This window comes from Clarias gariepinus, chromosome 1 (assembly GCF_024256425.1).
Source record: "Clarias gariepinus isolate MV-2021 ecotype Netherlands chromosome 1, CGAR_prim_01v2, whole genome shotgun sequence".
In the NCBI taxonomy this organism is placed as follows: Eukaryota; Metazoa; Chordata; class Actinopteri; order Siluriformes; family Clariidae; genus Clarias; species Clarias gariepinus.
In genome coordinates this window covers 1488151-1502500 of record NC_071100.1, presented here as the reverse complement: position 1 = coordinate 1502500, position 14350 = coordinate 1488151, and the positions used below count along the sequence as shown (strand labels likewise).

The 14350-nt window shown below is 41.2% G+C and overlaps 1 protein-coding gene across 3 annotated transcripts; it reads right to left on the bottom strand.

Moving 5' to 3' along the window:
• Window positions 1-6723: 6723 nt before the first annotated feature.
• On the bottom strand, window positions 6724-13708 carry mier1b (mesoderm induction early response 1b, transcriptional regulator). Of its 3 annotated transcripts, XM_053503094.1 has the most exons (13): window positions 13661-13708; window positions 11207-11231; window positions 10932-11071; window positions 10638-10835; window positions 10405-10516; window positions 8916-8980; window positions 8738-8810; window positions 8508-8659; window positions 8349-8430; window positions 8173-8267; window positions 7963-8090; window positions 7756-7868; window positions 6724-7662 (listed from the first exon to the last, which is right to left on the bottom strand). In XM_053503094.1, the coding sequence occupies exons 1-13, from the start codon at window positions 13667-13669 to the stop codon at window positions 7445-7447; spliced, it is 1410 nt and encodes a 469-aa protein (XP_053359069.1). In that variant the 5' UTR covers window positions 13670-13708; the 3' UTR covers window positions 6724-7444. The 3 variants fall into 3 exon arrangements, with proteins under 3 accessions (XP_053359069.1, XP_053359071.1, XP_053359070.1); XM_053503096.1 differs by lacking the exon at window positions 13661-13708 and having other exon boundaries at window positions 10638-10860; window positions 11207-11780; XM_053503095.1 differs by lacking the exon at window positions 13661-13708 and having other exon boundaries at window positions 10638-10838; window positions 11207-11523.
• Window positions 13709-14350: the final 642 nt, after the last annotated feature.

Genomic DNA, 14350 nt, shown 5'->3' with positions numbered 1-14350 from the left:
TGTATGTTTAAATAAAACTTCAACTCAGAAAAATGTGGCTCTTGCTTTGCTTAATTTCTATTGACTAATCTGTTTATTGCAATATTCTGGGAGGTTTTTTTTTTTGTAAAACCTCAATAATCTACCTTATGTACACTCTGTAGTGTTCTGCTGTGTGGTCCCATGGTTCCCAAACATGCCATTCTGTAACACCTAGTCATAGCATTAGAGCTGGTGGTGTGACCCCTGACATTCCAGCGAACAGGACTTTTACGCTGTAGCATGGGACTGATGAGATCACAGGGGGGTTTGTGGTAAAAGTTTGCAGTGGAAGAACTGACACCTTCGAGATAAACGTGAGATCCTGATTGAGTGCTGGTTCAGTCACAGGATTGACCATTAGCTCGATATAGTTACATAAACTAATGTAAAAGCAACCAGGAACCGGGTTCTTGAGCGCTGGGGGAAAACCCAGTCAAGAACATGAGGTGAGATTGTTCTAAGAGCAAGATCATGAGCTCGGAGCTCTCCAATATGCGTCTGTTAATGTTGCAGCTGAAATAGCATTCAGACTCTGCGTTTTGGTCTCACTGAAACTCCTTGTTTCACTTCTGTTTCAAACAAACTGTTTGTACAAATGAGCTACTAACTCCCTTTTTAATGGAAATGTTTTTTAAATCCACCCCAATATTTTTTTTTATTCAGGATTGGAATCAAGGCAACCTGACAATGACCTGCCGCTGTCCCTGCTTGTCATAAGGTAAAACCCTTGAAATGTGGGAACGCAAATGTCACACAGCCTCTTTGGTTTGCACTCATACACCCAATCACTGCTTACAAAATTTAGTATACTGTTCAACTAAGGCCTTTTACTGACATGAGACACACAACATTGTTGACTTGACTCCAAGTTCAGAAAAGGAAAAAGAAGGGGAGATAGATAAATAAATAAAAAGGGGGTCAGATTTATACACAGTGAAATTGCAAATCTCCAAAAAATGTCTGTGAGCTTCGGGAGCCAGCAAGGCCAAAATAATAAACAAGAATTCCCTCTAATTTGTCCGGAAGTAAAATACCTACAGGTACACCAAAAGAAAATTAACAAAAATACAGAGAAAACAAATATGTACAAATCAAATGTCATCAACTTCCTACTAAACCACTATTTACAAAACATATACAAAATGAAGCAAACCAAATAAAAAAAAAGTTAATGATCATACACGAACGAATTTCAAATGGAGAAAATCACAAATAGTCTAAAAATCTAGAAAAAGGTCATGCATAGTATAGTTTAACAACAATCAAAGTATAAACAGCAAAGCAAAGGTCTGAAGGTCCCCTTTTTCAACCAACAGTCAAGTAGAAGGCGGAATGAATGAGAAAAGCATTAGCAAAATTAGCAAAAGCGTAAGCAACAAAAACTGATTACAGTAAGGGATAATCACACTGAAGTGGGTGTGACCGGGGTACAGGGCTAGCTCAGTGGTTAAGGCTGAGCGGTTAACTGCTCAGATGTATAATGAGATAAAAATGTAAGTCGCTCACATGCAGAACAATGCTGTACACATGCAGAACACTGGTCAAAGGTGAAGTCCAAAACAGAGTTTGTATATATACTGCTCAAAAAAATAGAGGAAACACTTAATCCCAGTTTGACTTGAACCATGCATACACATATGAGAGGCGTCTAACTGGGGCTAAGTGTTCCCTTTGTTTATAGTATTCTATATACAGTCTTGTGCAAAATTTTAGGCACCCCTTGATAAATAACAAATATTGGTGATTATTTTTTTTATTGGAAAGATGTTAACACAGTCTCTCTTGGGAATGGAAAAAATGCACGATATTTTCAGGAAAACATGAAGATGCATAGTTACTTCTTATGCCATAAGATGAACAAAAATAAAAAACATTATTATGGCACTGTGCAAAAGTTTGGGCCATCTAAGAGTTCCAGAGTCTCAGTCAGACCTTAATCAGCTCATTAGATCTGGCAACAGCTGCTATTAATCAAATTCAAATTCAAATTTTATTTGTCACATACACAAACATACACAGTACGAAATGTAGTGAAATGCATTATACGACTGCCATTGACCCTAAAAGAGAGTTAAATTTTACAAATAAGAAATAAATATGAATAAAAGAAATACGATAGAAATTAAATTAAAAAATTAAATTAAACTAGGAAAAATAGAACTAAAAATAAAAATAGAAATAGAATTATTTATTATTAGTAAATACGTTGACTCTTAAACCTTGCGCACACACTTGTGGACACTCAACAAACCATGGGTTCCTCTAAGCAGCTGTGACTCTGAAAGTTATTGATGCCCACAATGCAGGAGAAGGCTACAAGAAGATAGCAAAGCGTTGTCAGCTTGCAGTTTCCACAGTGAGAAATGTAATAAAGAGATGGCAGTTCAGGGGAACGGTGATCTGGAAGACCAAGAAAACTCTTGGAGAGAGCTGCTCATATGCTGGTCAGACAGACAAATCAAAGACTGCAAAAAACCTGTAGGAAGATTTAGCAGACTCAGGAGTTGTGGTGCACCATTCCACAAGTTCTTCATGGACGAGTCAGCAGAAGTAAACCTTACCTGCGTCCCCATCATAAAATGCAACGTCAGAAGTATGAAATAAAACATCTACAGAAGCCTGATGCGACAATGACCCAAAGCACACAGCCAGGAAAACCAAGGAGTGGCTCCGGAAGAAGCATATGGACTATTTAAAAGCAGAATAACAGGTCTTTGAGGGTCAGAAATCTGGCTGACAAGCAAGTGATCAAATACTTATTTGACACAGTAATTCACAAATAAATTGTTAAAAAAAAATCATACAATGTGATTTCCGTATTTTTCTTTTTTAGATTCTGTCTCTCACAGTGGAAATGCACCTATGCTGAAAGTTGTAGACCCTCCATGATTTCAAAGTAAGAGAACTTGCAAAATCACAGGGTGATCAAATACTTATTGACCTCACTGTATATATATATATATAAATATATGAGTTTCACTTTTTGAATTAAATTCCTGAAATATATCAACTTTTCAATATTTTAAATTATTATTGATATACCCTGACCAGGGTGCCGATCTATCTCAGGGCACACACATACACACATACACACACACACTTATTTACACACTATAAAAAACTTAAGAATGGCAGTTAACCTAATCTACATGTCTTTGCACTGTGGGGAAAAAAACAGAGTACCTGGAGGAACCCACCAAGCAGAGTGAGAATATGCAAACATCATAAACACAGAGGTGGCAATTGACCCTGCATGTAAATTGAACCCAGACCCTGGAGGTGCAAGACGACAGTGCTAACCACCGTGCTAGCCGCCATGCCTCGAAAGGCAAAAAAAATAAAATAATAATATGTAAGGCATAATGGCACAATCATCAAACAAAACAAGATAAAGGAAAAAAAAAAAGGAAATAAACCCTGTTCCAAAGTTTGCATACTTTTAGGTATTATACAAAAGACACTTTGACAAAGGTTACCCAAGCAGCAGTTCACCGTACCTTTAAATGTCTGAAAGCTAATGTGCTGTGTAAAGCGAAATATTTTACATGTAATTGTTATTACATAGCTATGTAATTTTATAATTTCTATGAATACAGCTTGCAGCTCATGAAAATTAAAAAATCCAGTATCTCAGAATATTAGAATAAAAGAATATTTCATTTCAGGTTTTATTGAATTATTATTCATACAGTATTCATATTATTTATAGCTCAGTCAAGTTCAGTACATGAATGGGGAAGACAGCTGACAGTTGACACTGATTGAAAGGTCAGGGTTCAAGCCGCAGCACTGAAGATGCCACTGTTGAGCCCTTGAGCAAGGCCCATAACCCTCTCTGCTTCAGAGTGCAGAGTGCTGACCCTGCACTTTGACCTCAGATTTCTAACTGGGATTCCTAAATTATGCAATATTTTGTGTGTGCTGTAAGGTACATGAAAATTAATTGAATCTTACATCTTAATCAAGTATGAAGTATCCACAGTCGGTGATGATATGGGTACCATGTCATCTGTTGGTCTTGGTCCACTGTGATTTACTAAGTCCAAGTCGTACCAACGTACCAGGAGACTGTAAAGCACATTATGCCTTTTTCTGCTGACAAGCTTTATGAAGATCACCAAAACTTCCATGAACTGGTTTGCTGACGGTGATATGACTGTGCTTGGTTGGCCAGCCAACTCACCTTACTTGAACCCTAGAGAGAATCTACAGACTATTATCAAGATGAGAAGACCCCCGACCCAAACAATACAGACGAGCTGAAGGCTGCTATCAAAGTAACCTGGTCTTCAAAGAACGTCTCTGCAGTGCAACAACCTGATCACCTCCATACCATGCTGCATTGAGGCAGCATTAATGCTGTGGAACTGTAAAATCATTTTACCAGCAAATGTCAACGAAGTAAACAGAGTGTTTCACTGCCCTCCAGCACACACTCCCTGTTATTCTGTTTGAACAATCCTAAGTCTCAGAACTACCCTCCTTTGTGTTTTCTCCATTTTCAGACATCATTAAGACCATGAAACCCTTGTCTTCCATCCTGGAACTATTACTTTCACGCATAATCAAGGACTGCAACTTAGGTGGCAGTCCTATAATTACCACAATCATTAATCACTCTCTTAAATCAGGTAATGTTCTGCCTCTGTGCACCATTCCGTCCATGCAGATGATCCAGAATTCAGCTAAATAGCTTGTTTTAAACCTTCCTCCCACATCACCCCACTTTGCTCCTTGCACTGACTTCCTGTAGCTGCTGCATCAAATTCAAATCACCAATGCGTGCCTACAAAGCTAAAAACAGCCCAGCACCCACTTACCTCTCGGCTCTAATCACACCCCGCACTGCACCACGTTCCCTCCGATCCTCCAGCACTGCTCGGTTGGTCCCAATAACTGCTCAACTGGTCCCAGAGATCGAGGAAGACATGCATCTGTTCTGGAACCTAGATGGTGAATTTAACTTCCTCTAGATGTTTGTACAGCCGAGTCGGCTGTCCCATATGACAGTGACGTCAGGGAAGAAAAACTCCATAGATCCTCCATAGGTGATAACTTGATTAAGTACATTCAGGTGGTCAGCTGACTTCATTTTATTTCCACATAACGTTGCTAAGTCTAGACCTAAGCAACTGATCAACCCCAGATCATAACACTGTCTTTAGAGGCTTGTACAGTGCCTCTATGCATGATCGGAGCATCGCTTCATGTCCTTCCCTTCTTACCCGGGATCATTATTCTAAAGCCTTTTTTCTTTTGTATCAATCCTGAGACTTCTTATCACATTGTGTGTGTGTATGTGTGGAAACGCTTTTACTTTCACTATTGAACACAGCTTTGGTTTTTACTGGAATTTCTTTTTTACCATGCAACTTCACCAAGAGTTAAAGTGATCTCCCATTAACACCCAGGATGTTCTTATCCCAATTACAGGTATTTTAATGTTTTCTTCACTATATGTAGGCCAATAATTGACCCTTCCGAAAGCTATTCTTCAGCCAGGCAGTGTAGCTATACTTACCAAGAAATAAGACCATATGTTTCCTCTTTTATTTTGCAGCATTTAGACACTAACGCAGACTGCTGAATTAAAAGGAAATATTTCAGGAGGTTCATTCAGTCTTTAGAAAACAATTAACTGAAAGTTGTAGCCAAAGCCAGACCTGACCTCTCTGCGGCTCTACCCAAAAACTCTACTGACCTGTAGACCATGTAAACCATTTGCCATTACCACACACACACCTGACACCCTAGTTAATTTATAATTTAGCTTGACTTTTAATTCTATTCATGGCTTCAGGCCTATTCAAACTCGCATACTGAACTGTGAACTTTGTTTTGTTAAGGTTTTTTTTAAATTAGGAATTATTCTCAATCAGGACAGCTTTACAGGACATTTTACATAATCATGCTCCTGGACTGATTAATTGAAACCGTTGAGGCGGACTAATTTCTCCCACACCTACACACACATACAATATACTGGACTTTAAAAAATTTTATACATTCACTTACACAATGAAAATATATATTATTGTATATAATTGTAAATATTATAATAGTATCTGGTGCTCTGCAGTGTCTATTTTTTGTACAACACACGAGAGCTACTTCAGCAATTGAACGAAAAGTAGAACGGCGGTCCGTTCCTAGCTGTGACAATTTGTAAGTCGGAGACTACCTGTCATTATTTAAACAAGCAGGATCTTACCTCTTGAATAGCTTGGTTTGTAAATATGTAAATAGATTTAAGAGAAAAGTTAGAAAACCTTACCATGACTCACGATCTCAGTGCAGAAACAGAAGCATAATAGTATTATGAATTATTGTGTATTGGGTTCTGCACTGACAAAAATGCCGTGTGAATCTGACATGAGTACAGTGACCATCTGCGCATGAAGGCAATCGCTCCACATTTACACACCAGTCGACTCATCTGGCGTTTTATGAACATAGCAGCGTACTCCGACATCAAAGCCAGGTGTGTTCATGGATCAAACACGTTTCATGATAACATTGTGTTTATGTTTGCTTAAAATAAAATGATAGAATGTCTAAACACACAGAAGTGAATAGAAAATAAAAACAAGCGTACCAGCTTTTTGTTTCAGACACACGTACAACAAAAAGTCAAAAAGGAGAGGTGAAAAACAGAATAAGAAATAAAAGAATAAAAAAAAAATGAGACAGGACATGTTTGAGTCGGGAGACTGGGATTGTTTTCATTTTTCATCTTAAGGTTGTTTGTGTGCATCTCAAAAAAACAAAACTAACAACAACAACAAAAAAAATCACAGATTTTGTTTTTAAAGGAAGTAAAAGGACAGAAACAGGAACACGTACAGAGCCGTTATCAAAAGTGTGATTCTGTACAAATCTGTACAAACCCCGGTGGAGCGACCTCATGTGGACAAACAGAGAGAGAGAGAAAGAGACACATACACATGGGCACCTGTCTCTGTCTCTCACTCTCAACATCCAGTCGCTCACCTGCAGAGTGTTTCACTTACAAAATATAAATATATCTCAGCGGTAAAAAAATAATCAGGCAAACTCCGGTACAAATAGAATTAGACGTGTTCTGTGTAAAACCAGACTACGCTTCGCTAGCAGACGTCTCGTCCACGGCAGCTTTGGATCGTGACTAAATCCTACAATCAGGATCTGTTAAATAGCCCCGCCCCCTCTCATATGGATTTGGTATGGCCTTTGGTTTCCGCTCAATCAGCGGCTCAGTGCGTTTTAGCTCAGACGGCGGGGGATGGGTGAGGGGCGGGATTTGGGGTTTGAAAGTGTTTTGTAGTCTGGGAAAAGGACGGAGAGAGTCCGGGTCCGTCCCGGCGTGGTGGACGCGCCAGTCCGAGTCCCGTCCTGATTCAGCAGAACCACTGAGGAGGCGGGTTCCCACGGCGTGGACAGGGCGTCAGTTCTCCTTCACCTCAGACGAGTTTGTTTCCGTGTGGACAGGTGGGTCCGACTCAGTTCTGCACTTTTTACCCGGCCGCTCCACGCTCTGGCTGTCCTGAGGACGCTTAAGCGTCCCGTTTCGCTCACACCCGTTGGAATCGGTGCCGTCTGACTGCGGGTTTTCGTGTCTGCCGTCCGTGTCCGTGCTGGGGGCGGAGCCGTGTACACCGAGACCTGCGGCGGGGAATTAGCTGTGTTAATCAGCCTGAACATTTTATTAACGCGGGCATAAAAAATTTTTTTTTTTAAAACTATGTTCATGCTCACCATTGTGGGTGGAGCCATCGCTTCTGTCTGATTGGTTAATAGAGGTAGGGGGCGTGGCTGCTCGACTTGACGCTGCGCTCTCTGTTTCATCCAACAGACGATCCATATAATCCCTAAAACAAACAAAAAACAGACACACCCACTTATATCATTATAAAGGATTTGACAGCACACCTGTAACCATAGCAACGATAACGGGGCACGTACGTGACGCCCGGGTGCAGGTTGTACTTCCTCTTGCCGAGGCGCGTTTGCTGAGCAAAGAAGTCGTACCGCTCGGATTTCTTCCACATGTAGTAGAAGGCCACGCACTCGCCCACGGACCGCGTCCTGACCTGGAACAAACATCGTCGCGTCGTTAGTGTCACCGCGTTCCATATACCATAGCGACACGCTGTACCCGACGCGGCGTCTTACCTTGTTGGCCTGGATGAGGTGGAAATCTTTCCCGTACGCCTTCAGGCCCTGTTCGAAGTGTCGACACTCCTCCTCCGTCCACACTGAGAGCTCTTCTGCAGAGGAGACACCATGAGGACAGCCCCAGCAACGCTAACACACACATAGCCACGCTCACTGGCACAGCGAAGACTTACCTCGGGTCGCTTTAACGTTAAATCTCAGTCTTCTCAGAGCTTCTTCTGTGTCAAAGTCACACTTCACCAATTCATACAATGCCTGCACACACACAAAATTACTGACACATGCTTCAAAATGCTAATCAGACGTGTCCGTCACCTCTGACACGAGATTACCTGTTCGCTGTCTCTGATGTGCGAGCCCTCGGGTATGGCGTCGACCCCGGTCTCGTCCCCGGTGCGTTTACACGCCTCCGTCAGGAACTCCACCACCGTGTGCTCGGGCAGGAACTCCGGGTTCCACAGCAGCTGGTCGTCGTTCTCGTACACTGAACACCGACAGGAGAACGTCAGGACTCGAGAGAAGTGTGTGTGTGTATGCGAGTGTGCGTGTGTGTGCGGTGTACCTCGTTCATTTTCTTTATATTTACAGAGTCCTGAAGGAGTTTCGGCTTGATACATCGATCCCACCATGATCTCCTGTTACACACACACACACACACACACACACAGATGACATAAGCAGTCATGACATACACCTCAGTAGGGAGTAGGCAGGAGTATTAAAAACAGAGGGGCATTTACTTTTTTCCAGTCCTCTGAGGGAACGTAGTCCTCGTCCTCCTCAGACTCCTCATCCACTTCATTATCTGGAAAGAGGTGGAGTTTCAATTCACATGCCTGTCTGATAACACACTCCAGGTGTACAGGTATGCCAATGTAAGTGTATAGAATAAAGGCAAACGGTATTGTAGGGTAGTGTACAGTACAGGTGAGTATTAACATACAGGTGAGTATTAACATACAGGTGAGTATTAACTACAGGTGAGTATTACTGTACAGGTGAGGAGTATTAATGTTCAAATGAGGAATATTATTAGTGTACAGGTGAGAAGTATTATTAGTGTACAGAGGAGTATTAACGCACAAATTAAGAATATTATTAGTGTACAGGTGAAGAGTATTACTAGTGTTCAGAGAAGGAGTACCTAGAATACTTTACTCAACCTGTATATTAGATCCTATACCGACACATTTTCTTAAACAGATAGTACCAGCAATAACAGAACCCCTGTTGAGAATAATTAATTCCTCACTCAGCAGTGGGTATGTTCCAAAATCTTTTAAATTAGCAGTTATAAAAACGCTATTTAAGAAACCTGACCTCGACCCCTGTCAGCTGTCCAATTACAGGCCGATATCAAACCTCCGCTTTATCTCTAAGATTCTGGAAAAGATAGTAGCGGAGCAGCTATGCTCATATCTACATAAAAATAGCATACATGAACTGTATCAGTCAGGATTTAGGCCTCATCACAACACGGACACAGCAGTAGATTAGTTGTAGTACATTTAAATGGTGACCATTCTGCATGTTCTAAAGTAGAGTTTGGTGTTCCACAGGGTTCAGTTTTAGGTCCAATGCTTTTTTCCCTGTACATGCTTCCTCTGGGCAACATAATTCATAAGCATGGTATTAGTTTTCATAGGTTGCTTGTCAGTACCACATATTATGAAAACTACATAAGGTAAGGAGTATTATTAGTGTAAAGGTGAGGAGTATTATTAGTGTAGAGGTGAGGAGTATTATTAGTGTAGAGGTAAGGAGTATTATTAGTGTAAAGGTGAGGAGTATTATTAGTGTAGAGGTGAGGAGTATTATTTAGGGATGCACCGAAATTTCGGCCGCCGAAAATTTTCGGCCGAAATAGCATTATCGGTTTCGGCCGAAACGTAAGAAAGCGCCGAAAATAAAAGCCGAAATTGTCGCAACGCCTCTCCCATCCTCCCGTCTCGTTCGCGCTGTCATTACGCATCAAACACGGAGTATGTCGGCGGTTTGAAAGCACTTCAAAGTTTCAGATGAGGACAGCAAAGTTGCAATATGCAACATTTTTTTAATACAAACAAAAAGAAAATATTTTAAACATGTTTTTTAATGAAGCCATTTTCGGTTTCGGTATCGGTTTTCGGCCAAGTTCATCCAAAAATTTCGGTTTCGTTTTCGGCCCAGAATTTTCATTTCGGTGCATCCCTAGTATTATTAGTGTAGAGGTGTGAGAGGAGTACTAACTGTTGAAGTATCTGCAGTTTGGAGAGCGGAGGAGTTCTTTAGCAGAGAGAGAACGACCCTCACCACCAGTCTGACTGTCCACACCTTGAGACACACTCTTTACACACTCATCCTGGAAAAACACACACACAAATACAACTGTAATAAATGATATGAACCAATGCCAGAGTACGATGTATTAAAGTGTAATGAAGGAGCTCCAGGTTAAGGTGTGAGCAGTGAGAACTCTTCACCTTGTTCCTCTTTAGCTCCCCAGTGCTCCTGCTGCTCTCATCATTATCCACCTCCTCCACTTCATCATCTTCATCCTCCTCCTCCTCGACGTCGCCTTCCTCCTCCTCCTCCTCCTCTTCTTCCTCCTCCTCTTCCTCGGGGGAGCCGGAGGCCTCGTACCCGTACAGACTGCGCAGCTCCTGGATCGGCATCTCGCTCTCCTGATCACAGGAACACTTCACCCTACAGACTCACCGTGTGTGTGTGTGTGTGTGTGTGTGTATTTACAGTGTGTAAGTGTGTGTGTGTGTTACCCGTGTGAGTTCCTCGATCTCAGTGGTGAAGGGGGTGTCTCTGGTCAGCTCCTCGTCCTCACTCGTGCGCTCGTCCTCAAATTCATTCACCCTCTCTCCTGACTGCTCCAGATCCACACTGTCTGATCCCACGGACACTCCTGGGTGTGCACACACACACACACACACACACACAGCGTGTAACCATGTGTTTAATAGTTCAGTATATCAGTCAGACTATTGTGTGCGTGTGTGTGTGTGTGTGTAAGAGAGAGAGAGAGAGAGATGACTCTTACCTGGGCTTGAGTTCCCCAAGGAGGACTGTAACAGAACACACACACACCCACACACACACAAAATATTAGAATCAGAGGTAACGTCTTGTCATAAAAGACTAAAGAATCGAGAACATGTAAAGAGATTATCAGACGCTAGGGGTCTTAAATCAGACTCGGTCTAGCTCCGCCCACACCCGAGCTAGTTACGCTTATACAGTGGATCCTTGGATTACGAGCATAATTCGTTCCGAAAGCTCGCATTCCGAAACACTCGTAAATCAAAGTGAATTTTTCCATAAGACATCATGGAAACTTAAATAATTTGTTCCACAGCACAAAAAAAATAATACATAAAAATAATTTACACAAAATATAAAGTAAAAATAAAACAAATTAACCTGCACTTTACCTTTAAAAACAAAGTAAAAATAAATCCAAACAGATAAGTGTTTCCGTTTGTGCTCGCAGGTGCTGTGAGAGTATGTGTATGTTAGTGTATTTGTGAAGCTCAAGTAGGAGAAGACTCTCACTTTCAGACCATTCCGTCTCCCCCCTCTCATCTTACACAGTAAACCTTTCTCCCCTCTCTTATTTGAACTTCACACACACATATTAACGAAAAGACTGTTTTGTCGGAAAAAATTAGCAAAGAATATCGCTAATGTGTGAGCGCATTCTAATAGAATCACTGCTGTAAAGTAAAACTAACAAACAAATGAACCTGCACTTTACCTTTGAAAAGAATCGCAACAAACTGTTTCTGGGTAGAGCAGAGAGTGTGTGTGTGTGTGTGTGTGTGTGTGTGTGTGAAGCAGAGAGGGGGTGTGGGGGGTGTAAAGGAGCAAGAGAAAGAGAGAATGTGTGTGTGTGTGTGTGTTTGTATGAAGGGGCATGGTCTCAAATTAGGCGCGCACACATAATGACAGGCTTAAACACAGAGGGACAAAATGGATTTTTAACCTCTCTAAGGAGACTTTCTTTTGCTTAACACACGTGCACGGATGTTGATTATACCAGTAAGAGGCACGCACTAAGACCCAGCAGTGGACACGAGTACCCACAATTCCGCAGCGCAAGAGAGAAAAAACGCTGGTTTAGTTGTGATTACGTGACGCTTGGTGTCAAAACAAGAAGCGCATACGCAATACATGATACTCGTAAACCAAGACTTGTTCGTATTCTAAGTCAAAATTTATTACAAATCTTTGTTCGTCTTGCGGAACACTCGTAAACCGCGAGTGTTATTAGTGTAGAGGTCTGAGGTTTCACTGTATAATCACACAAACCGTCCTAAACCGATAAGGAGCTAACCGCTGCAACAGAGGACCGTTCATTACATCACCAACCCAATGACATCATCATGGACATTTCTACTTATCCTAATTAAAAAAAAATTAACTCCTGTTATTAGATGAGACCTCCGACAGTGCTATGGTAAAATCGTCCGGTGGTGGTGGTGATGTTTGCGATCGGGGGTTGATTTGTAAAGATCGGACACGTCTTCGGCGGCGCCCTGGTGGGGTTTTATCGGTATGAGCTGGCAATCTGAAATAATCTGGGACTCCGTTATACGGTTCCCCCTGACACAGACCGTGTCCTGTTTCACTCTTCCTATTTTCCCTAGAAATTTCCTTAAGAAGAGTGACACGAGACACAGGTTGTGTCAGGGGGGATGGTACAACGGAGCCCATGATTATGCCTTCAGATCGGATCGGACTTAGATCAGACTGTCCCGACTCGGAGGAGGTCACATGATGCGGATTTACTCCACATCTTAAGACTAACACCAGACATCTGATCAGTTCTCCTTTACACACACACACACATAAAGTGTTTTAAGGGGGACATCCTGCCCCTCCTGCATCACACCCCCCCATGTACCCCCAGAAAATACATTAAAACAATGTGTATAAGTTATAAAAGTCAATTAAAAGTAACAATAATACAGCTTATTACATTCCTTTGTTGGTCTGGATTTGCCGAGGAGTGTGTACGTGACCGTGTAAACTTCCTCCAGCATACACACACACACACACACACACACACAGAGAGAGAGAGAGAGAGAGAGAGATAGCTTGGCTTAGCTAACCCTGCTAACACTCAATATCCAACAGCATCACTCCACACACACACACACCGCTTCTCCTGAATAAAACCCCCGGCTCCCTGTCTCAGTGACCCCCCCCACCCCACCCCCCAGTCCAGGATGGGAATCTGCCCCCACCCCCGGGGCTAACAGCGCGAGCGGGCTAATAACTTTACCTCAGGATGAAAACAGTGTAAAATCCAACAAGTTTTAATAACTACAAATCGCTCAGGTCTACACAGCGCCGCCAGGGGGAAAATACACAGGTTATATTTTAGTCTAATTTAATTTCATAACGCACAGCCTGCTAAAATTAAAACGCGACCTCAATTTGTTTGTTTTTTGTTTTTTAAAAGGAAAAAAAATCATTTAGAATTTTCCCTTACCTCCGCCATATTGGATCTACTGAAGAGTTCCCGGCAGGTCCCGGATGTACATCTGCGCATGCGCAGCACAAGCTCCGTCTCACTGAGGTACAAAACAAACAAAACAAAAGCGTCAATTTGTTCGTGTCACAAAATAAACCGAACAGTTTATTAATTAAATAAAATAATATATATATATATATATATATATATATATATATATATATATAATTAAAGTGAGGCATAAAGGTTAAATAATATCTAACTTTAAAAAAGTTTTAAAATCTACAAATTGTATATGTAAAAACAATTAAAAAACATGTTTTTTTTTTGGTTTGCAAATTAATTCTAACTTATTTTTTAAGATTTGCTTGGATTATATCGTATTCACACTAAGAATTAAAATTTTGCAAGAATTTCGCTCCGACATGCAAACCGAATGCCAGCTAAGTTGCGCGTAGCATTTACTGGAGTTCTGGAGCATTTACGCAATTTATTACGACAAGATTTATATCATACAGTAATACACATTTACACCTTAAGAACGCCAGAATGAATTATATATTAAAGTATTTTAAATCATATTATTCAATAAAACGAAAATCTTCAGCAGAAGTTCGGTCTCACTGAGGTAAAAAAAAAGGGGAGGGGCGTGAAAAACAGTTTTACAGAATAAAATGAACAGTTTATTAATAAAAAAAAAATTAACTT

Excerpts from the sequence above, each read along its gene's own strand:
- mier1b (XM_053503094.1), bottom strand. Across the intron at positions 8,811-8,915 it reads CCTCAGAGGACTGGAAAAAA|GAGATCATGGTGGGATCGAT; the intron begins GTAAATGCCCCT and ends TGTGTGTAACAG. Across the intron at positions 8,660-8,737 it reads ATATAAAGAAAATGAACGAG|TGTACGAGAACGACGACCAG; the intron begins GTACACCGCACA and ends GTCGGTGTTCAG.